This window comes from Leucoraja erinacea, chromosome 14 (assembly GCF_028641065.1).
Source record: "Leucoraja erinacea ecotype New England chromosome 14, Leri_hhj_1, whole genome shotgun sequence".
Lineage (NCBI taxonomy): Eukaryota > Metazoa > Chordata > Chondrichthyes > Rajiformes > Rajidae > Leucoraja > Leucoraja erinaceus.
The window spans coordinates 23,886,052-23,911,527 of record NC_073390.1 but is presented as its reverse complement, the minus strand read 5'-3'; the positions used below and the strand labels follow the sequence as shown (position 1 = coordinate 23,911,527).

Below are 25,476 nucleotides of genomic sequence, written 5' to 3'. Positions count from 1 at the left end.
TTGTAGGTTAATTGGTTTTTGTAAATTGTAAATTTTCCCTAGTGTGCAGGATAGTGCTAATGTACGAAGTGATCGCTGATCGGCGCAGACTCAGTGCGCCTAGTTTCCAGTCTGTATCTCTAAAGTCTAAAGTAAAGGAAATTCTAAGGAGAGAAGAGGTGTGAAATGTGAAGCCAAAGGAAGGAAAAGGAGGTGGAAGGGGATGGGGATGGGTGGGAAATAGGATAGAATGGAATGATGTACCTCTGAATGAACTTTGATGTTTTATTGAACTGTTTTTCATTATATTTAAACACACAGGTGGTTTCTTCCTTTACCAAGAAGCCAGTAATTTGGTTCCTTTGGCACGGATTAAATTGGAGAGCGTGGAATTCATTGTATCTGGGCAAATATGCATCGACTTCTGGTACCACATGTGGGGATCTGAGATGCTAAATGAACTGAAGGTGATGGTTAAGAAAGATCTGACAGAAATAGACGCCTGGAGAAAGAATGGCAACCAGGGAAATTCCTGGCTGTACGGATCACGCACACTTCAATTCCCGACAAACTCCAGCATAAAGGTAATTTAATTACATAAACTTTAAATCAACACGCTTCTTATTACAGGTGTGGTTCTCACAACTGAAGTCTGAAGAAGGGTCTCGACCCGAAATGTCACCCATTCCTTCTCTCCAGAGATGCTGCCTGGCCCGCTGAGTTACTCCAGCTTTTTGTGTCCATCTTTGATTTAAACCAAGAGTCACGAGTGTTTTATTGTCATATGTCCCAGATAGAACATTGAAAGTCTTACTTGCAGTAGCACAACAGAATATGTAAACATAGTACACTGTAACCAATATGATAAACGAGAGGAAAAAAAAGTTCAGTGTGTGTATATATACACACACACACACACTCACAAGTACACACACATCTATATATCTATATACTGTATATCTCTATATACTATATATATATATATTTGTATATACACATACACACATACTCAAAAAACAAACAATAGTAATGCTATAATAATAATAGGCTGTTGTAGTTCAGAGCTTATTTGAGGTGGTAGTGCTTAATAGCCTGATGCCTGCATGGAAGAAGCTGTTCCTGAACCTGGACGTTACAATTTTCAGGCTCCTGTACCTTCTTCCCGATGGCAGGGATGAAATGAGTGTGTGTCCAGGATGGTATGGGTCTCTGATGATGCTAGCTGCCTTTTTGAGGCAGCGACTCCGATAAATCCCTTCGATGGTGGGGAGGTCAGAGCCGGTGATGAACTAGGCAGTGTTCACAACTTTTTGCTGTCTTTTCCGCTCCTGGACGTCCAAGTTGCCGAACCAGGCCACGATGCAATCAGTCAATATGCTCTCTACTGCGCACCTGTAGAAGTTCAATAGAATCCTCTTTGACATCCCAAATCTCCTTAATCTTCTCAGGAAGTAGAGGCGTTGATGTGCTTTATTTATAATTGTATCATTGTGCTGGGTCTAGGAAAGATCTTCGGAAATATGCACGCCTAGGAATTTGTGACTCTCTCCACCATCATGTTGATATAAACATGATTGTGGGTTTGCATACTTCTGCAGCTCCTTCTTACACACTTTTGATGATGATGATAGAAACATAGAAAATAGGTCCATTCGGCCCTTCAAGCCAGCACCGCCATTCAATATGATCATCCAAAGTCAGTACCCTGTTCTGGCTTATTCCCCATATCCCTTGATTCCCTTATCCCTAAGAGCTAAATCTAACTCTCTTGCTCTCTCTTGAAAACATCCTTATTTACTTTATTGTGACCTGTATCGGTGTACCCAGCTACAGTGAAATTCTTTGTTTTGCATACAATCCAGTAAAATCATACTATAGATACACACAGTCATAGATATGTGCAAAAGTGGAAGGATTGTAGTGTAGTAGCAGACTTCACTGAGACAGTACACAAATAGTTGCCACGTTTCTTGTATCCACAAAGTCTCAAAGTTCTTGAGAACAGTCTTATCTTGGCCTTAAAGGCCTATTGTCCTGGCGGCACCAATTCTCTTCTTCCTGGTCTCAAAGTCCATTTTATTCGCCACATACACCCGAAGGTGCAGTGAAATGAATTTGCCAGCAGCAGTACAATTTAAAAAAAAAAACATACAATACATAATATGATTTAAGACAGACATCCACCACAGCATTCTTCACTGTGGTGGAAGGCAACAAAGTTCAGCCAGTCCTCCTCCCTTGTTCACCCCTGGTCAGGGCCATGAACGGTCGAACACACTCTGCGGCTTGGAGGTCCCGAATCGGCACTTGATAAAGGTGCAGAAAAAATGAGGAGCAAAGATAGGGTAAATCTTAGCTTTTGCTCTGAGGGCCAGGTAAACCAAAGGGCATAGTGCTGGTGTAACTGGGAGTCTTTTACCCAGTGTATCAAGAACCAAAGGACATAGGTTTAAGGTGAGAGGGGAAAGATTTAATAGGAACCTGAGGGGTACCTTTTTCACACAGAGGGTAGTGGGTATATGGAAGAAGCTGCCAGAGGAGATAGTTGAGGCAGGCACTGTACTATAAACATATTTAAAAGCCATTTGGACCGATACATGGATTGGAAAGGTTTAGAGGTAGATGAGCCAAATGCGACCAGGTGGGAGTAGTGTAGGTGGGGCACGTTGGTCCGCATGGGAAAATTGGGCCAAAGGGCCTGTTTCCCTGTTGTATGACCCTATCATTCAATCATAGGGACTGCAGATGCTGGCATATTGAGTAATACACTAAGTGACCGGAGTAACTCTGGGTCAGGCAGCATATCTGGACGATATGGATAGAGAATGTTTGGAGTCAGAACCATTTGAGTCTGAAGATGGTTCCCGACCCGAAATGTCTTCTGTCCAGCTGGGCCGGAGTTCCAGAGCCACGGCCGCAGAGGGCCATTCGACCCGCTGATCGGCCGCAGAAGTCCTGTTGAGGTTGAGATCAGCCGCATCACCCAGCTTAGGAGCCGGCCACATTTTCAGGGGGAATTCCGGGGGGTGGGGGTTTTAAGTGTGCTCTTGGAAACTTTGTCCGGATTAAAGAAGGTGCCAGACCACCAGTTGTCAGATATTCGTGGTGGGCCTATACATATAGCAATGACACAATCTTGACTCTCAGCTTGTGACACTGATTCACACATTGAACAGATCCTTTGTTAAAATTCCAGGTGACTTTCGAGGCTGTTCGTGGGAAGACTGAGAATGGAGACACAGCGATCGATAACATTGCGATCCGAAGGGGAAGGTGCAACAAAGGTAAGTGAATATAAAAGCTCCAACTATCTATTTTTAGTCAGCTTTAGATTCCTTGTTCCATTAGCAGAACAAAATCCGCTGATCTCTCTATGGCAAAGCTGCTCAGGGTAATCACCAGATCTTATGTAGAATATAGAGCAGTGAAATTACAGACACAAAGTGCTGAAGAAACTCGCTCAGGAGCACTCTCTGGTTGTTTGAATAGTTCAGTGATATTTCAGGTCGGGACCCTTCTTCAAAGGTCCCAACCCAACCCAAGACGTCACCTATCCTTGTTCTCCAGGGCTGCTGTCGCACCCGCTGAGTTACTCCAGCACGTTGTAGCGGGTGAATTTGACTTCCCCAATATTGACTGGTACTTGCTCAGTGCAAGAGGATTAGACGGGGCAGAATTTGTTAGGTGTATCCGAGAAGGTTTGCCGAAACAGTATGTGGGTAGTCCGGCTCGAGGAGGGTCCATACTGGACCTCATCTTGGGAAATGGTCCTGAACAGGTGGTTGGTGTTATGGTGGAAGACATAGTGACCACAACCGCATAAGGTTTCAAATTCTTTTGAATAGGGATAGTCTGGATGTTGGGGAAAATATGTTATGGGAACCGGGGGGGGGGCTGCAGTCCCCCCACTTTTTTGGCTAGACACGTTTCAATGTCTCCAGCTTTGGGCGAGTCGCTGCTGTGCTCTGAGCAACCTGGTCATGGGTGTTGGAGAGCCGGGGCAGAGGGAGGGTGGAATGGAAGTAGAAGCATGGCGGACGGGGAGCCGGGGCTGGTTGTTTGCGGGGCTGGCGAGCCGCTCGCAGCAGCTCCGGCCATGTGCAAGAGTCCCGGGCCGTCGGAGGCGTCGGAAGCGTTGTGCCGCTGCCGTGATAGTCTCTGCGCCGAATTCGCCCTGGTGACCGCAATGGACCAGGCTGCAGCTCGGTGCATCCTGGAGGACAACCAGTGGCTGCTGGAAGTAGGTACCAAGCACTGGGTAGAAGCGGTGGAAGAAAGTGGCCTTCAAATGGGGGTGGTTGGAGAAAGCATCCTGCTTGCCTGCTAGATTTTCACTTACTGTAACTGCAGGAAAAATGTTCCCGATGTTGGGGGAGTCCAGAACCAGGGGTCACAGTTTAAGAATAAGGGTAGGCCATTTGGGACTGAGATGAGAACAAACTTTCTTCACCCAGAGAGTTGTGAATCTGTGGAATTCTCTGCCATAGAAGGCAGTGGAGGCCAATCCACTGGATGTTTTCAAGAGAGAGTTACATTTAGCTAGTCCCGGGCTAGCCAAATCAAGGGATATGGGGAAAAAACAGGAAAGCGGTACTGAATTTAGATGAACAGCCATGATCATATTGAATGGCAGTGCTGGCTCAAAGGGCCGAATGGCCTATTCCTGCACCTATTTTCTATGTTTCTATGCTTGAGTATATGGCAATAAAATTTGACCACTTTATTTTGAAGCATTCATGCCTGGTGGAGGTATAATGTAGTTATAGAGTGATACAGTGTGAAAATAGGCCCTTCGGCCCAACTTGCCCACACCCGCCAACATGTCCCAGCTACACTGCCTGCTTTTGGTCCATATCCCTCCAAACCTGTCCGATCCATGTATCAGCCTAACTGCTTCTTAAATGTTGGGATAGTTCCTGCTCCAACTACCTCCTCTGGCAGCTTGTTCCATACACCCGCCACCGTTTATGTGGAAAATGTTACCCCTCAGATTTCTACCCCTTCACCTTAAATCTGTCCTCTGGTCCTCGATTCGCCTACTCTGGGCAAGAGACTCAGTGCATTGAAATGTGTATTTCTAATGCATTTTAGATTTCTCGAAAGTCTTACTTTTAAAAAAGAAACGTTTCCACAATTATTAATGTCATGGTTTGATGATTCTAAATTCAAATCAAATGAAATGGGGGGTGGGATGGGGGATATACCCCCACTTTTTGAGGCAGGGAATGGCCTGTATTATTATCCCCCAGTTTGTGGACGTCGAGCAATAACAAAAATAATAATCACCTGCTATCTCTCACGTAGGCCCTACATTATCTTAAAAATACTTCAAACAAAAACATTGAAATCATACTTCTACATTGCAGTAAAACATGATTTTAATATTCAATTAAAAAAATTCCCCCCTCCCACAGCCTCGCTGGGTAACCCCAAGTCCAGTGATCAGTGAACGCTCAGCCCCGCCCCCCCACTTTCAAAAACACTCCGCGGCCCGTGCTTAATTGGGGCAAATCAAATACAGGTGCACAACCTTTTATCCGGTGTTCCAGAAACCGAAAAGCTCCGAAAACCGGCCATTTTTTCCAGATGTCGTCTGCGCACCAAAGCTCGCGTTTGGCGCCAAACTTGACCCAAAACGACCCACGGTCAACCCAGGTCTGTACTACTGTAGCGGCTGCCTCCTCCCTGGAGACCTGGAGACGCTTAAACATCTGTAAATCATTGCTTAAATGTTAGTCAGTTAGTTTGGAGGGCTTTTATGTGAAGGGGGGTGAAGGGGTAAACTTTAATTCTTAGTCCCCTACCTGGTCGGAGAGGCGGGGAGCGGTCAATGCCTTACCGGGTCGCTGTGCAGTAAGCTCCGCAGCGCTGTGGCCGGTGGGGCCGCAGCGGCGCCGGTTGGAGCCCCCAACCCCTGGCTGCGCGGCTCCAAATCCAGCGACGCTCCGCGATGTTGTGTGTCGGCGGCCACAGCGCTCCGGAGCTTGCCGCACGGCGACCCGGTAAGGCATTGCCCGCTCCCCGCTGGTATCCCAGCGCTGCGACGCTGCCGACTCCCGACATTCTCGGAGCTGGGACGTCCGGCCGTGGGCCACGCTGGATTTGGAGCGCCTCGCAGCCAGGGGTAGAGTTGCCGGGGTCGGAGCTCCAACCGGCGCCGCCCGCGGCCGGACGGAGCCCTCAGCTCCGCGAGGTTGGGAGTCGCCGACCAGGTAGGTAGGGGACTAAGAATTAAAGTTTCCCCCTTCACCCCTACACCACCACCACCACATAAAATCCCTCCAAACTAACTGACTAACATTTATGCAATGATTCTCCCGGTCTCCGGGGAGGAGGCAGCTGCTCCAGACTTTTCAAGCCGCCCGCGCTACCTACCTAATCTACGCTAAAAATCTTCCATTCTGAAATCCGAAAATGTCCGAAATCCGACAAGTGTCTGGTCCCAAGGCTTTCGGATAAAAGGTTGTGCACCTGTAGTAAGATTAAACGAGAACTTACCAGTTTGAAGTTTGATCTGTATTTTATGAGGACTTACGATGAGGGATTACGTGAAGAAGCCCGCTCAGGGCGCAGGCGCGGCATGCTTCCAAGCAGCGGTGTGGAATCACAGACAGACACGTATTTGAAGTAACATAGTAAAGAATAAAGAGACATCAATTATCAGTTTGATCCATGTAATGAGGGTGGGAGCGGAGGGCACGTAATCCCTCATCGTAACTCCTCATAAAATACAGATCAAACTTCAAACTGGTAAGTTCTCGTTTAATCTTACTATTTTACTTCGGAGTCACGTGAGTGACTTCGTGAAGATTTCAAAGCTCTGTGATTTCAAACCGTGTAACAGTTTTACTTACTCACTACCGAAAGCTCTTGAGGAAGGAAGTGTTATTGTAATCAACCAATGAATCTGTTTTGAAAACAAAACGGTATTTATTAACAACAACAAAACAAAATAGCTCCCCCGGGCTTTAAATTAAATATTTGCAGTTTCTAAAATTTTTGCTGCAAATACATCAGGTTTCACCAACGGCTTGTGATAGAATGTTCGGAATGTGGATTCCCTCGACCATCCTGCTTTATTTAGGATAATGTCAATAGGCACATCCATCCTTGCTGCCGATGATGTGGATGCTGCCCTGGTGGAATGAGATTTATATACATTAATGTCTATCCCAGCAGCTTCCAATACCTGTTTTAACCATCGTGAAATGGTCTGGCTTGTTACCCTGCCATGTGGTTTCTTGTGGCTGACCCATAAGGCTCTTTCACTTCCTCGGATATTATGGGTTGTGTCTATATAAATTTTTATGTGGGTCACCACACACAATCGTGGCTCTGGTGGGTAAGCCCGGAATGCCACTAGCGTGTTTGATGTTCCTGGCCTGCTTTGCTTTATCAGACCTTGTATTGTGAAGGTTATCTGATCTGACGTTGTTTCCATGCTGTCCAGTCGAAGTTTATGCAATGACTGGACCCTCTGAGCAGATACTAGAGCCATCAGCATGAGCGTTTTTAATGTCAATTGCTCTAGACTGAGGGATCTTGCTGGTGGTCTGTCCCGAAGGTATGTGAGCACAATACTGATATCCCAAATTTGAGTATATCTAGGCTTGGGGGGCTTGATGTTAAATATGCCCCTCATTAGTTTGACCACCAGCGGATGGGACCCCATGGGCTGATGTCCTGCAGGTTTGAGGTAGTTGGAGAGTGCACTACATGCCGTGTTGATGGCACTGTAGCTCATATCTTCATGATGGTGTAAGTAGGCCAGGAACTCCAGAACATTGGCTACTGTGGCTGTTTCGTAAGCAGTCCCCGTTTCTTGGCAGTACCTCTCCCATTTCCTGATGTTGGTTAGGTACTGCCTCTTTGTAGATGTTCTGAGGGATGCTGACATGGTGGTGATGGTTTGTTGCGATAATCCCAGGTCCAGATAAGGTCGGTTTAGAATCTGCAACCCAGGAGATTCATGTCTTGATGGCATGGGTGGCTGATGCCTGACGCTGGGTGAGTCAGTAACCCTGGATGACTGGGGAACACCATTGGTGCTTCCACCACCATGTCATGGAGTATTGGGAACCATGGCTGTGTAGGCCAGTCGAGCACCACCAAAATTCCAGATGCTGAGTCCATCTGGATTTTTCGAAGTACCCGACTGATGAGGCAGAAGGGAGGAAAGGCATAGAAAACAAACTTTCCCCAGTCCAACGTGAATGCATCTACCGCTGCTGCCTCCGGATCTGGTTCCCACGCGACATAGATAGGTAGTTGGTGATTCAGTCTTGATGCAAATAAATCTATATCTGGCTTCCCATATTGCTTTACAATTTTAGCGAACGTTTTAGGATTTAACATCCATTCGATGTTGTCATTGAATTTGCGTGACCTGGTGTCCGCCACTGTATTTAGCTTACCTGGTAGATAGGTAGCTGAAAGCCAAATATGTCTTTCGACACACCATTGCCAAATCGTATTGACCAATTTGTCGCATGATAAAGATTTTATGCCGCCCATATGGTTAATGTAAGCCACCACCGTAGTATTATCTATTTGTAATCTAACATGCAAGTGATGCATATTGGATACATATGCTTTTAAACCATAAAAGGCGCCCAACATTTCCAAAGAATTAATGCCCAGTGTAGATAGTAATGATGATTCTAAATTAGTCCATCTACCACCTGTGCTGGATATGGAGTTAGTTGCTCCCCACCCTTTAGCACTGGCATCTGTTTGGAGTACTAAAGTAGCATTAGTAATAACAATAGGACTATAACAGTGCCAAATATTTTGTATCCACCACTGTAGCTCTGATAAGTGGTGGATGCTTCAGGGGGTAAACTCATGATTCGGTCATAATGACCTTTATGTTGTTTTAGTGCCCTTATCTTTGCTCTTTGTAAATTTTGATAGTGCAAAGGTCCAAGTTGGATAGCTGGAAATGCTGCTACCATTTTGCCAATTACTGCTGCCACTTGTCGAATAGTTGGTTTTTTGTTTATCTTTAAGTTATTACATGATTGTACTAATGCAATCATCTTTCCCCTTGGCAGGGTAATAGTCATTTGGACTGAGTTAATTGTGAAACCCAGGTAATCCATAATTGTGGATGGTTTTAACTTGGATTTATCTGGATGTAAGACAAAGCCTAGAGTCTCTAGGAGTTGTTTAGTAGCTGATACTGCTGCTACAGCCAATTCCATAGTTTTCCCAACTATGAGGATGTCGTCCAAATATGCCATGACTATATGATTAAGTTTCCTTAACGTTGCCATGGCTGGCTTTAATATTTTGGTGAATAGTCTTGGGGCTGAAGTAAGCCCATTAGGCAGTGCTTTATACTGCCACAGCTCCCCCATCCAGATAAATTTAAGATATCTGCTATAATCCTTATGTATAGGTACCAGATAGTAAGCATCTTTGAGATCAATGCTTGCCATATAGTATCCTTTGGAAATCAGTTGTCTAGCAGTTACAAATGTTTCCATTTTGAAATGTATATACTTAACAAATTCATTCAGGGATGTTAAGTCAATGATGATGCGACATCCACCATCTTTTTTACTTTTAGTAAATATGTTGGAAACAAATTCCAAGGGTTCATGACTAGTTTTTTCTATGACCCCTTTATTTATAAGCCTCACCAGTTCAGCTTGTCCCTCCTGTTGTTCCTTATTGGAGAGCACAAATTCCCTTTCGGGTCGGTGTTGAACTGGCGGTATTTTTGAGATAAATTCTATTTTATACCCTCTAATACTATTAAGTATATATTTATCATCAGTGATCGTTCCCCATGCTTTTTTTAAACAAGTGTAACCTCCCACCCGTTAGTAAGGCACCCTTATTCTCGATATGCGGGTAGGAACCAGATCCACCTACCTCCATGGTTATTGTCGGGGTTGTGGTTTTTTCTTCCGTAATGTTTTCCCCTGTCGACGTGCTGGCGATGTTGGGGGGAGGCGCATTTTCCAGGGGGTCCGCGGCGGGCCCTGACCTAAAAAAGGTCTCTGGGGATAGTGCGGCCCCAAGCTTTCACCAGTCGCATATTCCGGACGCCGATTGGTAGATACAGTGGTGTGCTGCCGCCTGGGTGTAAGTAACGGCTTTGGTTTGTTTGTCACTGGTGCTGCCCTCATGAGGCTAAAGGTTTTGGATGCCTCCTCCATATCCTTCAGTTGTTTGGTTAGGTCCTTCCCGAATAACAATGAGTCGGTCTCGAGTGATGGTGTTTTGCATAACCCTGCAAACTTTGGGTTGAGGGCAGGTCGGATGTTCTCTCTGCGCAGATTATTTAACTCATATTGAGTTGTGCACATGAGTGCGAGCACATCCTGCTGGTGTGTGGTCATCTCCTCCGTCTCTACGCACCGCGCATAGGCTGTAATTGCCGACGTGAGGAGGCGAAGTATGCGTTGCAGTTTGACTTCTTGTGCCCGAATAGGTCCCCCCACATTCCCCCAGATTTGAGCATTGAGACTCTTTACTTTGAGAGCCTCGCAATTGTCTGGGGCTGTGTGCTCGTCCAGTACTTGGGCGAGCACCTTCTCCTGAAGTGGTTTATTGGAGAGATGATTAATGCTGGCCGCCATCCTTGGCTCCAGCGGTGCTCCAACCCGTGGGGTAGCGACAAATCGGTTTACTACACCCAGCAGCTGTTCTTCCTGCACACCCTGCTCTCTTTCGAATCCTTCCGCCTGCCCCTTATTCAGACCAGCCCTGCCCTGGTCACCGATGCTAACCTCCAATTCTTGGTCTGAGGTAGCAAAGGGAGGTGCCGGGCTCGACACCATGGAGGAGGCGCCTGTCCTGTCTGTCCGAGAGCGCTGCTGCTCTCGGTAGACCATCCCCTCCAAGAGCTGCTGTATGCAGCCCAGGCGGTTGTCTCTCCTCCGTTTTGGGGAGGACATTTCCCCTTCCGACGAGTCGGAGTCGACCGGCCGGTTGGTCTTCCGGGTGGGCTTTCCCAGCCCGCCGTGTAGGCTCTGGCGTGACTGGGACCGGCTCGGTCTCGGGAATCTCAAACCGCTGTTCCAGCGGGAGTACCGCCGGTTGCTGCCCCGCTGGAATCGGCTCCTCCGGTGGAGTTAAAGCACGGGCAGTCCTCTGAGCGAGTTTCTTGCGTTGGGACATATTTGCAAAGCAAAGAACTAACGCCAAACTCCCTCCGGTTTCCCAACGCACCGTCCACTTACCTGATGGTGCGTTTTAAAGTGCAGCTGGAGAGCCTGACTCCAGCTGCCGCCGCTGTTGCACTTGCTGGCGTAATGCCGCGCCTGCGCCCTGAGCGGGCTTCTTCACGAAGTCACTCACGTGACTCCGAAGTAAAATTGAAATGTCATCAGGCAGAGGCTAGGGAGGGTAGATTGGAAGCAGTTGTTACTGGGTAAATCCACAGTTGACCTGTGGGAGTCGTTTGAAGGCCAGTTGATCAAGGTGCAGGATCAGGATCAGTATGTTCCAGTAAGGATAAGGACGGTAAGGTAAGGTAACCGTGGATGACCAAGGAGGTTGTAAACTTGGTCAGGAAGAAAAAGGAAGCATATGTTGGGTATAAGAAGGTGGCGTCAGACGGGCTTATGAGGAATATAAAGCAAGGAGGAAAGAACTCAGGCGGGCGATTAGAAGGACTAAAAGGAGCCATGAAATGTCATTGGTGAGTTGGATTAAGGAAAATCCCAAGGCTTTTTATACGGATGTTCAAAACAGAGGGTGACCAGAGAGAAGGTAAGACTTTTAAGGGATAAGGAAGGGTATCTATGCTTGAAGTTCAAGAATGTAGATGAGGTACTAAATGAGAACTTTGCATCTGTATGCACTGAAGAGAAGGACTTGGAGGACATTCGAGAACTATTAGGGGCGGCACAGTGGCGCAGCAGTAGAGCTACTGCCTTACAACGCCAGAGACCCAGGGTCGATCCTGATTATGGCTGCTGTCTATATGGAGTTTGTATGTTCTCCCTGTGACCATGTGGGGTTTTTTCAGGTGCTTCGGTTTCTTTCCAGATTCCAAAAATGTACAGGTTGGTAGGTTATTTGGCTTTGGTAAAAATGTAAATTGTTCCTAGTGTGTAGGATAGTGCTAGTGTACAGGGTGATCGCTGGTCGGTGTGGACTCGGTGGGCCAAAGGGCCAGTTTCCACGCTGTATCTCTAAAATAAAGTTTCAAATCTGATGGTTCATATGCCATCTGCTCAGGGAGATGTTAATCCAATAATTATTTCATGCACGAGAATTAATTCTTCTTTGAACTTTATCTGTAAAGCAAAACAAGTCTTTAGACATAAGGCAATCTTGCCAACATCCTAGTAAATGGCCTGTCTGCTCCTGTACGCCATTCCATCAATTGATCTTTGTTTTGCTGCTTTCAGAATCATCCTGCATTTTGCAAGGGGACCCTCACTACCTGACCTTTGATCAGCAAACCCACAACTTTATGGGAACGTGCACGTATACTTTATCCAAACTGTGCGATGCCAACAGCAGCCTGCCTTACTTCAATGTTGAAGCTGCCAACGAGCGGAGATCCGGAAATCCCCACGTGTCCTACGTCAGACACGTCAATGTTGATGTTTACAGTCACAGAATCGTGCTGGGAAAGGAACGCGTGGTAAAGGTAAGGGTTCCATGTGCGAGTGTCTTCAATCGATGTACTCTGATGCAATCATAACGACAGCCCATCAACTCCACGACTTCCTCAGAAGATTGATGAGATTTGGTAAGTCGGTGAATATTCTCTTGAACTTCTACAGGTGTAGGGCATAGAGCAGAGGGCATGTTGACCTGTTGCATCACGGCCTGGTTCGGCAACTGGTTCGAACACCCAGGAATGAAGGAGATTACTAGATGTGGTGGAATCCACCTGGTCCATCACTGGTACTGACCTGCCTTCCCATCGTGGAACTGATTTCTAGGAGGTGTTGCTGTCGTCACCGATCAACCGGACTTGCATTCCTTTTCCAGACGCACTTTATTTACTTGTGCACCAGGAGAGCAGTACAGTCCCAGTCACTGTAATACTCTGAAATTCCACGTGGAATCGTCAGCTTTTATACAGATTTTGACCGTGGAAATTGTGTACACTCTCTAATTTCTTATCATTGATCACAATACATTTTCAGAAATATTAATACAAATGCAATAATACTAATACAAATAAAACTACATGCTATTCAGTCATTTATTGATATTCAATTTTGGTAAGGATGCCTATCAAGAACCTTGTGCTGTACCTCAAAGGGTGACTATCAAAAACCTTGTGATGTACGGCTGGCTATCTTAACCCTTGCCATACTGGTGCTTCTGCACTGCTTCATTGACCTTCCCACTGTGGAAATGGTCTACAGGAGGTGCTGCTTCAAAAAGGCAGCCAGCATCATCAAGGACCCACACCACCCTGGCCTGCTCCCATTTCACTCCTCTCATCGGGTAAAGGGTATAGTAGTCTGAAAACAGTGTCCTCCAAGTTCAGGAACAGATTCTCCCCAACATCCATCTGTCCATTAAACACTGCAACCTCCAACTAAACTTCAAAATATGCCCTGTCTTGGTTGTGCTAGGGATTTCAGGCTTTTGTTTTGGTTTGCGCTAATAGTGGACTTTTTATTTATTAACCTTTTCAGTGTATGTTTATTTTATCTATGTATGGTTTTTTACATATCGACGCATAAGGTCATGTGATAGGAGTAGAATTAGGCTATTCGGCCCTTCAAGTCTCCTCCGCCATTCAATCATGGCTGATCTATCTCTCCTCCTAATCCCATTCTCCTGCCTTCTCCCCATAAGCTCTGACACCTGCACTAATCAAAAATCTATCTATCTCTGCTTAAAAATATCATATTGTGGTCGCTACCTCCTAACGGTTCCATTACCTTGAGTTCTCTTATCAAATCCGGTTCATTAGACAACACTAAATCCAGAATTGCCTTTTCCCTGGTAGACTCCACTACAAGCTGCTCTAAGAATCCATCTCAGAGGCACTCTACAAACTTCCTTTTCTTGGGGTCCAGTACCAACCTGATTTTCCAGGTCTACCTGCATATTGAAATCTGCCATGACCACCATAGCATTGCCTTTTTTACATGCCAATTTTATCTCCTGATGTAACTTGTACCCTATATCCTGGTTGCTGTCTGGGGACCTGTAAATAACTCCCATTAGAGTCTTTTTACCCTTATAATTTCTCCGCTCTATCCACAATGACAACATTTTTTGATGCTATGTCACCCCTCGCTAAGGACTGAATTTCATTCCGAACCAACAGAGCTTCCCCATCCCCTCTGCCCACCTTTCTGTCTTTCTGAAAGGACATATAGCCCTGAATGCAAACATGTCTCTATGTTTATTATACATTAATAAATATTATACATCCCTACTGGATGTATCTTTTTTAATCTATTAATTATGTTATCCATTGAGTACTTGTTTTACAAGCCTAGTGTTCTGTTGCAAGTATGAATTTCATTGTTCCATTTCGGTACATATGAAAATTAGACTTTAGATTTTACAGATACAGCATGGCAACAGGTCCACCAAGTCCGCGCAGACCAACGATCACCCCATATACTAGCACTAACTTACACCCTAGGGACAAGTTACAATTATACTGAAGCCTACAAACTAGTACGTCTTTGGAGCGTGGAGGGAAACCGGAGCACCCGGACAAAACCCACGCTGTCACAGGCAGAACCTACAAACTCCATACAGACAGTACCTGTAGTCGGGATCGAACCTGGATCATGAATCAAGAGTGTTTTATTGTTACATAATGTCTATGTTTTATTGCCAGACATAACAATTAAATTTGTACTTGCAGCAGCAGATATGAATATGTTAACATAGTACTTTATAAACAATACAATAAATAGGCATGTGAGGCAGCAACTCTACTGCAATGCCACGGTGCTGCCTACAATGATATGCTTTTGACTTGAAATGTGTTGAAATGCCATAGTGCAGAAGAATCAATTGATCAGTGATGTTGCTGTTGGCAGGTGGATGGGGAAGTGACAGTGTTGCCTGTGTGGGTCACCCCAAATGTTCTCGTCGCTCGGACTGGGCAGTACGTGGTCCTCACCACCAGCTTTGGATTGCGGGTGAAGTTCAATGGCAAACATCGGGCTGAGGTCACTCTCCCCAATCTCTTCATGGCCAAGGTGTGTGGAATGTGTGGCAACTACAATGAAGACAGAAAGGATGATTTTCTGAATCCAGATGGAATAATGGAGCCTGATTCAGTCAGCTTGGGCAATAGCTGGCAGACACAAAATGACTCCAGGTACGATATAACCAAACTTTTAGGAACCTTTCCATTCCTTTCAAAACCGTCATAGAGGTCCGTCACCGATTTTCCAGCAACTGGCCCTGCGGCACCTCCTTTAATGTAAATATGAGAGTACACTTGAAATCCTCTCTGGAAATCCCCCTGAAAATGTGGTGAGGTGGCTGATCTCGACCTCATCTACATTTTCCTCCTGTGGCTGGGGCTCTGGAACTCTGGCACAACTGTTCCTATAGCTGACCTCCGAGGCCACCTTTATGGGTCGATATCTTGGCTGCCTGTTGGCCTAGGAGGAGTGTACTGATACCGTTGGGTTGCATCACAGCTTGGTTTGAGAACAACTCTGCCCAAGCCCACAAGAAATCGTAGAAAGTTGCGGAGGTGGTACAGTGTTTATCACAGTCTAGTCTTCCCACCATTAATTCCATCTACACTTCATGATGCATCAGGAATATAGCCAACATAATCAAAAACGTTATTCCCTCTTCTCCCCGCTGGCCTTGGTGGGAGGGGGAAGATACAGAATAATAATAATAATAATAAATTTATTTATATAGCACATTTATAGTCAATTTTCATTGACCCCAAAGTGCTTTACATAATTTAAAAATCAGTTCCATACAAAGCATAAAGATGGGTTAACAAAATAATAAAATGCATAAACAGGACACAACATGTAACATAAACATCCACCACAGCATTCATCACTGTGGTGGAAGGCACAAAAAATTTTGGCCGTCCTCCTCCCCCCCCCCCCCCCCCCCGTGGACAAGACCAGAGTCCAGAGTCCAGTCCAGGACCGGTCTTTCCTCACCGGAGACCGCGGCTTCAAGATTGTGTAGGCCGCAGGCCGGCGGTTGAGATTTAAAGTCCCCGCCGCAGCCAGAAGCACCGTAGACTGCAGGGCCGGCGGTCGAAGCTCCCCTCCAGGGGTGATGGTAAGTCCATGCCGGCCCCGCGGTAGAAGTTATCCGCGGGCCGGCAATGGCGGCTTCTTCTTCCCCCGGGTCCCCCACGAGGGATCCCGGGCTGTAGACGCCGCAGCAGCTGGAACTCTGCAGACCGCGGCTTCAGGCTGCGACTTCAGGCTGCCGGCTGCCCCGGGCCAGTGAAACGGAGCACTGCCCTCCGGCGAGCCCCAGCGAGGGCTCACCCGCTCCACTCCGAGTCCACACTGCGCCTGCTGCTGAAGCCCCGGGCACGTCTCCGGGAAAGACCTCGCCGATCCTTGATGGTAGGCCACGGGGGAGGCGACCTGGAAAAAGTCGCCTCTCCATGGAGGAGGCGACCGAAGCGGTTTCCCCCTTACACCACCCACACCACCCCCCACACAAAACACAAAAAAACCCCACTAAATACACACTTTAAAACATACTAAAAATAAAAAATAAAATTGAAAGGCTGACGCGCTGCTGCCATGGCTGCCGCCAGAACAGCGCCCCCTTCACATGGGATGCTTGAAAGCTTGAAAGCGCACACCGCTCCTCTCAGGCTTGTGAACGGTCTTTCTAAAAGCTTGGGTATTGTCCAATTCACCTCTACCCCATTGTGGACATTGGACTAATTCTGCTCTACCTACTTTACTTGAGTTTGATGATTGTATTTATGCAGAGTATCAACTAATCTGATTAGTAAGCATGATTTTCACCGTACCTTGGTGCACATGACTATAATAAACCTAAATCTAAGCTTAATTTGCTTGCAGAGGTTTGAGCTCTGGTTTCCTCCCACATTCCAAAGACCTGCAGGTTTGTAGGTTAATTGGCTTCTGTAAATTATCCCTATTGTGCAGGATAGAACCAGTGAATGGGTGTAATCACTGGTCATGTGGACTAAGTGGGCCAAAGGGTCTGTTTCCATGCTATACCTGTAAACTAAATTAAATGAAGACTCGTAATGTCCTACAACACAGAAACAGGGTCTTTAGCCCAACTCTTCCGTTCTGACCAAGATGCCCCATCTACACCAGCCCTAACTGCCTGCGTTTGGCCCACATCCCTCGAACCTTTCCTAGCTAGGTTTAAGTATTTCTCATTTGTGCTGCTGCTGTTTTTCCAGATGTGCTCCTGACATCGGCATCAGACCGAATTGCTCCATCGATGAAAAGCGCGACATAGAGAGTAAGGACTACTGTGGCATAATCCTGGATGTGCACGGTCCTTTCAAAGGGTGCCATTACATAGTGAACCCAGAGGCTTACTTTGCTGACTGTGTGTACGACCTCTGTGCGTTAGGCATGGATCAGGAGTCTCTGTGCAGCAGTCTGGAGTCCTATGGAGATGCGTGCCAGTCAGAGGGGGCGATAGTGGAAGCCTGGAGGAACGAGACCTTTTGCCGTAAGTGCTTTGCAGCAGACTGCCTGATCTTTCAATGTCACTCAGAGGAGATAAAATTCATAGGTTATAGGAGCAAAATTAGGCCATTCGGCCCATCAACTCTACTCCGCCATTCAATCATGGCTGATCTATCTTTCCCTCTCAACTCCATTGTCCTGCCTTCTCCCCATAACCCCCGACACCGGTACTAATCAACTTTACAGTTACTGCGCAGAAGACCGTGCCGACCAGCGATCACGCCCTACACTAGCACTGTCCTACGCACTACGGACAATTTACAATATTTACCAAAACCAATTAACCTACTATCCCACACGTCATTCATGTGTGGGAAGAAACCGGTGCACTTGGAGAAATCCCGCATGGTCACAGGGAAAATGTACAAACTCCATACAGACAGCATCCATTGTCAGGATCAGGCAAGGCAGCAGCTCTACAGCTGCGCCACTGTGTTGATCCGCAAGCAGTTAGAAACAGAATTGGCACAGTGGGTACAGTGATAGTGTTGTTGCCTCACAGCACCATAGACCCGGGTTCAATCCTGATCAGGGGTGCTGTCTGTTTGGAGTTTATACGTTTACCCTATGATCGCATAGGTTTTCTCTGGGTGTCCCGGTTTTGTCTCACATTTCAAAAACGTGCAGGTTTTTAGATTAATTGGCTTCTATAAATTGTCCCTAGTGTGTTGAATAGAACTAGTGTACAGGGATCGCTAGTCAGTGTGGATTCAGTGGGACGAAGGGCCTGTTTCCATGCTGTATCTCTAAACTAAACTAAACTAAACTAAGAGTCATCGAGTTCTGCAGCACGAAACAGGTTCCCCAGCCCAACTTGTGCATGCTGACCATACTGCCCCATCTACCATAACCCCATCTGCCTATATTTGGCCCACATCCCTCTTAACCTTCTCTATGCATGTATCTGTCCAAATGTATTTTGAAATGTTGCTATGGTACCTGCATCAATTACCTACTGTTCATTCCATAGACCCACCACTCTATGTGTGCAAACGTTGCCTTTCAGCCTTCTAATACATTTTTCCCCTCAATCTAAACCTATGTCCTCTGGTTCTTGTTACCCCTACCTGGATAAAAGACTGTGTATTCACTCCATCAATTCCCCTTCCGGTTTTATACCACCTCTATAAGATCCTGCGCTCCAAAGAATAAAGTCCTAGCCTGCCCAGTCTCTCCCTATAGCTCAGGCCCTTGAACCCTGGTAACATCATCGTAAATCTTCACTGCACTCCGTCCAATTTAATGACATAGTGTATAAACTGTTTGACCAGTTATCTGTGAGGTGAGCGCTGATCGAAGGAATTCCAGGTTAAAGTAACGTGTGATTGTATGGATTGTCTTCACAGCGCTGGAGTGTGGAGCCAACAGTCACTATGAGCAGTGGGGCACGGCCTGTCCAGCAACTTGTGACAACCCACATGCTCCATCCGACTGCTTGGAGTCCAACGTGGAAGGATGCCTGTGCGACAGTGGTTACGTTCTCTCCGATGACAGATGTGTGCCCGAACATCAGTGTGGCTGCTGGCATGATGGCAAGCACTACCCTGTGGGCAATGAGTTCTGGACCGATGATACCTGCTCAACTCAATGCCGCTGCCCTTCTGCGGGCAGTGAGCTGGAGTGCTGGAGCTCGACCTGCCCTGACGATTCACACTGCGGGATTGCGGATGGAGTGCCTGGTTGCTACCCACACACCTACGGTGTCTGTAGGGTCCACAATGATCCGCATTATAACACATTTGACAAGGAGACCCTTCACTTCATGGGTAGCTGTACCTACCTGCTGGCCAAGCTGTGTGTAAACTCCTCACTTCCCTACTTCAACATCGAAGCGAAGAATGAACATCGCGGTAACGCTAAAGTGTCTTATGTTCAGAAAGTTCTGGTAGCAGTTCATGGTCACGAGGTGTGGATTGTCAAGAGTGAACGCCATCGCGTGCTGGTAAGCTTCTCACTGCAAGACTAAGTCTGCTAAACTACTTCACAATTTACCCATCTTTTATACGCTATCATCGTTTCCATAAAACTTTTAATTTGAACATCAGCTCAAGTTCTAGGAGCAGAATTAGGCCATTTGACCCATAAATTCAATCATGGCTGATCTATCTTTCCCTCTCAACCCCATTCTTCTGCCTTTGCCTCAATTATCCCTGACACCCATAGAAACATAGAAACATAGAAATTAGGTGCAGGAGTAGGCCATTCGGCCCTTCGAGCCTGCACCGCCATTCAATATGATCATGGCTGATCATCCAACTCAGTATCCCGTACCTGCCTTCTCTCCATACCCCCTGATCCCCTTAGCCACAAGGGCCACATCTAACTCCCTCTTAAATATAGCCAATGAACTGGCCTCAACTACCCTCTGTGGCAGAGAGTTCCAGAGATTCACCACTCTCTGTGTGAAAAAAGTTCTTCTCATCTCGGTTTTAAAAGGATTTAAAACTGAGATGAGAAGAACTTTTTCACCCATACTAATCAAGAATCTGAAACAAAGGTGTCAGTGACTGGGGATATATTGTGCAGTGTAACGGCAGTGAGTTCAATTAAGGTATCATTTTGTAGCGAGACTTGTCCCTCCCCGGTCGTTACTTCTTCTACCCCCTTGAAAGTGCGCACCACCAGACTCGGGAGACATGCTGCATGGAAACAGGCCCCTCAGCCTAACATCCTAGCTGATCCCCCGTCTACACTGGTTCAACCCACCCGAGTTTAGCTTATATCTCTCTAAACCTTTCCTACCCATGTACCTGTCCAAATATCTTTGAAATGTTGTTATAGTACCTGCCTCAACTAATTCATCTGGCAGCTTGTTCCATACACCCACCACCCTATCTGAGAAAAAGATTCCCCTCAGGTTCATATTAAATCTCCCCTCTCACCTTAAATCACTTAAATCAATAAATTGTCCTCTGGTTCTTGATTCCCCCACTCTGGGTAAAAGACTCTGTGCATTCATCCGATCTATTTCCCCCATGATCTTATACACCTCAGCCTCCTGTACTCCAAGGAATAACTCCAAGAGCTTCAGAACAAATTGGAGCCGGCACCGATGACCAAGCAAAGGTGGAGCCCACAATGGTCCATTGCTGACTGTGGAAGAGGTGATAACGAAGGGATGTAGGGATGATTAGAGTGGGGGATGAGTGGAGAGAGAGAGGGAATGCAAGAGTTTCTATAAATGAGAGAAATCACATTCATAATACCACTGGGTTGAAGCTGGCCAAGCGCAATATGAGTGCTGATCCTCCAATTTGCATGTGGCCTCACTCTGCCAGTGGAGGGGAGTCTAGTTGTTCAAGTGTGTTGTATGATGCAGGGTTTCCTCTTGTGCTCAGGTCGATGAAGTGTGGACGACCCTCCCTGTCCGGCTGGCTGACGGTGCGGTGAGCGTGAGCAGGAGCGGCAGGTACGTGGTCCTGTCTACTGACTTTGGCCTGGACGTCTCCTACGACACTGACCACTCGGTGGAAGTGAAACTGCCCAGTACCTACTTTAACCAGACTTGCGGCATGTGCGGTAACTACAACGGATTGAGGAAGGACGACCGCGCGAAACGTGACGGGGAGCAAGCCAGAGATGACAACGAGCTGGGGAACAGCTGGAAGGTGTGGGCTGATGAACCAGGTTGTGACCCGGGCGAGGCAGAGGGGTGCCCACCCGCTGACGAGGAGCGGTACAGCGGCGATGCTTTCTGCGGCCTGATCACCAGTCAGCAGGGCCCGTTTGTGGACTGCCATTCTGTCATCAACCCCCAAGGCCTGTTCGAAAGCTGCGTGGTTGAAATGTGCTTGTTGGAAGGACACCAAGAGGCGCTGTGCAATTCCCTGCAAACCTACACCGATGCCTGCAAGACGGTGGGAGTGAGCGTTCAACCCTGGAGGAACTCGACATTCTGCCGTAGGTGTTGTCTCATTGCTACCCTCGTTAGTCTAACGTTTGCCAGTTAGCGGCTTGGTGTGATGTTGCCTCAGAGAATTGCCCTCTGTTAGAACATAGGACATAGAGCAGTGCAGCACAAGAACAGGACCTGCGGCCCGCAATATCTGTGCTGACCAACATGATGTCAATGATCCATTTCCCTCCATTCCCTCTATATCATGTCATACATCATGCACATGGACCCCCATTTCCCTCCATTCCATCTACATTGCATATAGTATCATAGTCATGCAGCATACCCAGAGGAAACAAAAACAGGCCCTTGGACAAATAACCAAGTAAAATTTGCTCATACTAAACATCAACACCATGCTGCATGCCCCATCTTTGGCACATTAGTCTTATCCCACCTGCATGTGTGTTTGGCCCTGTACCTCTATCCCAGATGGCATGCGATGGGTGGTAGGGGTCTTTGATGATGGAGATGGCTCTGTTGATACATATCCATCTATGTTGCCTAAATGTGTCTTAACGCCTTGCGATATGTACTTACCTCCACTACCTGCACCTCCGGCTGTGTGTGGAGTCCTAGGAACTTCCATCCACACCCATCTCCCTTACCACCCTTTGTGGGATTTGCACCATCCTGTGAGCAGCTCCACCTCCATCCTGTAAAAAAAAGGTACCCCTCAGATCCCCAGTATATGCTTCACCCCGCACTGTGAACCTTGCATCATTCAAAATAGGGTGGACCACTTAAAGGTTGCAATCTCCCACCCCTATTTTATACTTTGAGGCACCTACCACCCTCTGTGTAAAAAAAAAAAAACCCTGCCCCGCACCTCCTTTAAACTGCCCTTCTCACCTTCAAGTTACGCACTCCAGTCTTTGACATTCCCATCCTGGGAAGAAGATTCTGACTGCCTGCCCTATCTACAGCATGTCTCATATTTTTATACACATTTATCAGGTCTCCCCACATTCTCCAGTGCTCAAGAGAAAACAATCCAAGTCTGTCCAATCTCTCCTTGCAGTTAATACCCCCAAACCAGGCAACTTTCTTATAAATCATCACTGCACCCTCTCCAAAGCCTCCATATCCTTCTTGTATTGGGGTGACCAGAACTGCACGCAATACTCTAAATGCTGCATAACCAAAGTCCAGTAAAGTTGCATCGTGATGATCTGACTCTTGCCCTCAATGCCCAACCTACTTACGTTGCAAATTTCAAGGCGTCTGGACTTGGACCCCGAGGTCCTTCTGTATGTCAATGCTCTGAAGTTTAGTTTTCTAAGTTTCCATGATACAGAGGCCCTTCGGCCCACTGACTCCATACGAGACCAGCAATCACCCATACATTAGTTCTATCCTACACACTCGGGACAATTTACAGAAGCCAATTAACCTACAAACCTGTGCGTCTTTGGGAGTGGGAGGTCAGCTCTCTCTGGAGCTGTAAAGCTGCAACTGTGCCACTGTGCCTCCCTGAGTTGTGTGAATCCAAGTGTGAAAAGTTTTGTTCCTTCTCTGCTTCCAGCTATCAAGTGTGAACCCAACAGCCATTACAACACGTGTGCCAGTGCATGCCCGGCCACTTGCTCTGACCGTTTTGCTTCAGAAAACTGTAGCAAACCTTGCGTGGAGGACTGTGAGTGTAACCACGGCTTTGTCGTCAGTGGGAGCGTATGTGTACCCGTCACCAACTGTGGCTGCACGCACAAGGACAAGTACTACCAGGTAAGTCGGGCGCGAGCGGGGATCGCGTTGGTTTCTGTCGATACAAGGATCTGCATTCCAATGCTGCGGCGCTGAAAATAACCCTCGCTCTTTGTGAATCAGAAAGGGGAAATGTTCTGGGAAGAAGGATGTCGGGAGAGGTGCCACTGTGCTGGCAACGATCGAGTGGAGTGCGAGCCTGGATCTTGTGGAGCGGGAGAGGTTTGCAAAGTTCAGGGCGGCAATTTGGGATGTCACAAAGCGGACACTGCCATCTGCCACGTGTACGGTGACCCACACTACACGACCTACGATGGGAAGCTTTACCATTACCAGGGTGCCTGCAATTATACCATGACGGAGACCTGTGGGAATACATCTGTTCAATTCTCTGTGACCAGTAGAAATGAACACAGAGGTAGTCAAACGTGGTCGATCCTTAACTCTGTCGCCTTGCATCTGGAGAACCTCCACATCGCAGTGCGGAAGCATAAGCATGTTTATGTGAGTATTACATTCTGCTGGTGACACTTTTCAGCATTGATGTGGTGTTGGGGAAAGATCGCTGAGATTTTTTTAGTCTAGTTTCGAGATGCAACACAGAAACAGGCCCTTTGACCGACCGAGTCCGCGCCGGCCAGTGATACCCATACACTAACACTATCCTACACACAAGGGGCAATTTACAATTTTACCAAAGCCAGTTAACCTACAAAACTGTACGTCTTTGGAGTGTGGGAGGAAACAAGAGCACCTGGAGAAAACCCACACAGTCACAGGGAGAATGCATAAACTCTGCACAGACAACCCCAAATGGTCAGGATCAAACCTGGATCTGTGGCATTGTGCGACAGCAGCTATACCGCTGCTCCACTATGCCACCTGATGTTGGTAGTTTAGTTATTGGATAATTCAGTAATGCAACACAAGGTACAGGAGTAATTCAACGGGTCAGGCAGCATTAGTTTTAGTTTTAGGTTTTAGACACACAGCTTGGAAACAGGCTCTTTGGCCAACTGAGTCCATGTCAACCGACGATCACCCAGCCAGGCAGCTTCTCTGGGGACATGGACAGGCAACATTTTAGATTTGGGATCCTTCTTTGGACTGATTGTAGTAATGGGGAGAAAAGAGATGGGGAGAATAGAGGTCCCTCTATTCCCTGCACTTCCAAATGGCTATCTAAAACCCTCTGAAACACCACTATTGTATATGCCTCCACCACCACCCCTGGCAACACAATCCAGGGCCCCACCGCCCTTGTAAAAAATCATTCCTGGACTCAACCCATATCTCACCTGATGATCTCACAAACCATCTCAACTCCACCTTGTCTACCTCCCTTAACATTCAGGCCCCCCTCAAAACAAGAACCGTAACTTTTAACACATCTTCACCCTGGTACACACCTGCACTTCGTAAGCTGAAACAGACTGGTCGCAGACTTGAACGACTCACAAATAAATCATCTCTCACAGTCCACCATGAAGCTTACAAACTCCACCTCACTGATTAAAAAGATGCTCTCATTGCTGCAAAATCTGCTTACCTCTCCTCCATATTCACCGACCCCTGCCTAAACCACAGAACCCTCTTCTCCACAGTGGGCAACCTCCTCAAGCCTCGAGCCAACACTCTCCCTACCTCTACTCCGGATCTCTGCAACTCATTCCTCCACTTTTTCGCTGATAAAATCAGCACCATCTATCAATCTTTATCCCCTGTACCCGACTCCCCAGCATCTACTCCACCACCTACTAAGGCCCCTCCTTTCAACATCTCCACTGACCTCCTTACCCCTCCTCCACACTGCTTCCTCTCCCAGTTTGACCTGGTCACCCCTACTGAAATCTCCAAACTCATCAGCTCTACCAAACCCACTACCTGCTCCCTCGACCCTCTCCCCACTCCCCTGCTGAAGTCCTGCCTCCCCGTTCTCTGCCCCTACCTCACTAATCTCTTCAACTCCTCATTGTCCCAAGGAATTGTCCCCTCTGCTTTCAAAACTGCTGCTGTCACACCAATCTTAAAGAAACCTGGTCTTGATCCCTCCTCTCTCATTAACTACCGCCCAATCTCAAACCTCCCCTTTCTTTCAAAAACCCTGGAGTGTATCGTTGCGTCACAACTTCATTCCCACCTCCTTGCGTATAACCTATTCGAACCCCTCCAATCTGGCTTTCGCCCCCTCCATAGCACAGAAACTGCTCTCCTCAAAGTCCTCAACGACCTCCTCACCTCTGCTGACACTGGTTCCCTCAACATCCT

General features: G+C 47.1%; 1 protein-coding gene across 1 annotated transcript in view; it reads left to right on the top strand.

Moving 5' to 3' along the window:
• Positions 1-306: 306 nt before the first annotated feature.
• LOC129703148 (zonadhesin-like) overlaps positions 307-25,476 on the top strand; it is a 74,893-nt gene continuing 49,723 nt past the window's right edge. The window contains exons 1-9 of the mRNA XM_055645315.1: positions 307-563; positions 3,176-3,263; positions 12,348-12,592; positions 14,970-15,253; positions 17,315-17,723; positions 18,928-19,551; positions 20,948-21,509; positions 23,030-23,229; positions 23,332-23,712. Of these exons, the coding sequence (XP_055501290.1) occupies positions 414-563; positions 3,176-3,263; positions 12,348-12,592; positions 14,970-15,253; positions 17,315-17,723; positions 18,928-19,551; positions 20,948-21,509; positions 23,030-23,229; positions 23,332-23,712 (2,943 nt within the window). The 5' untranslated portion in view covers positions 307-413. The remainder of the gene's footprint in view (positions 564-3,175; positions 3,264-12,347; positions 12,593-14,969; positions 15,254-17,314; positions 17,724-18,927; positions 19,552-20,947; positions 21,510-23,029; positions 23,230-23,331; positions 23,713-25,476) is intronic.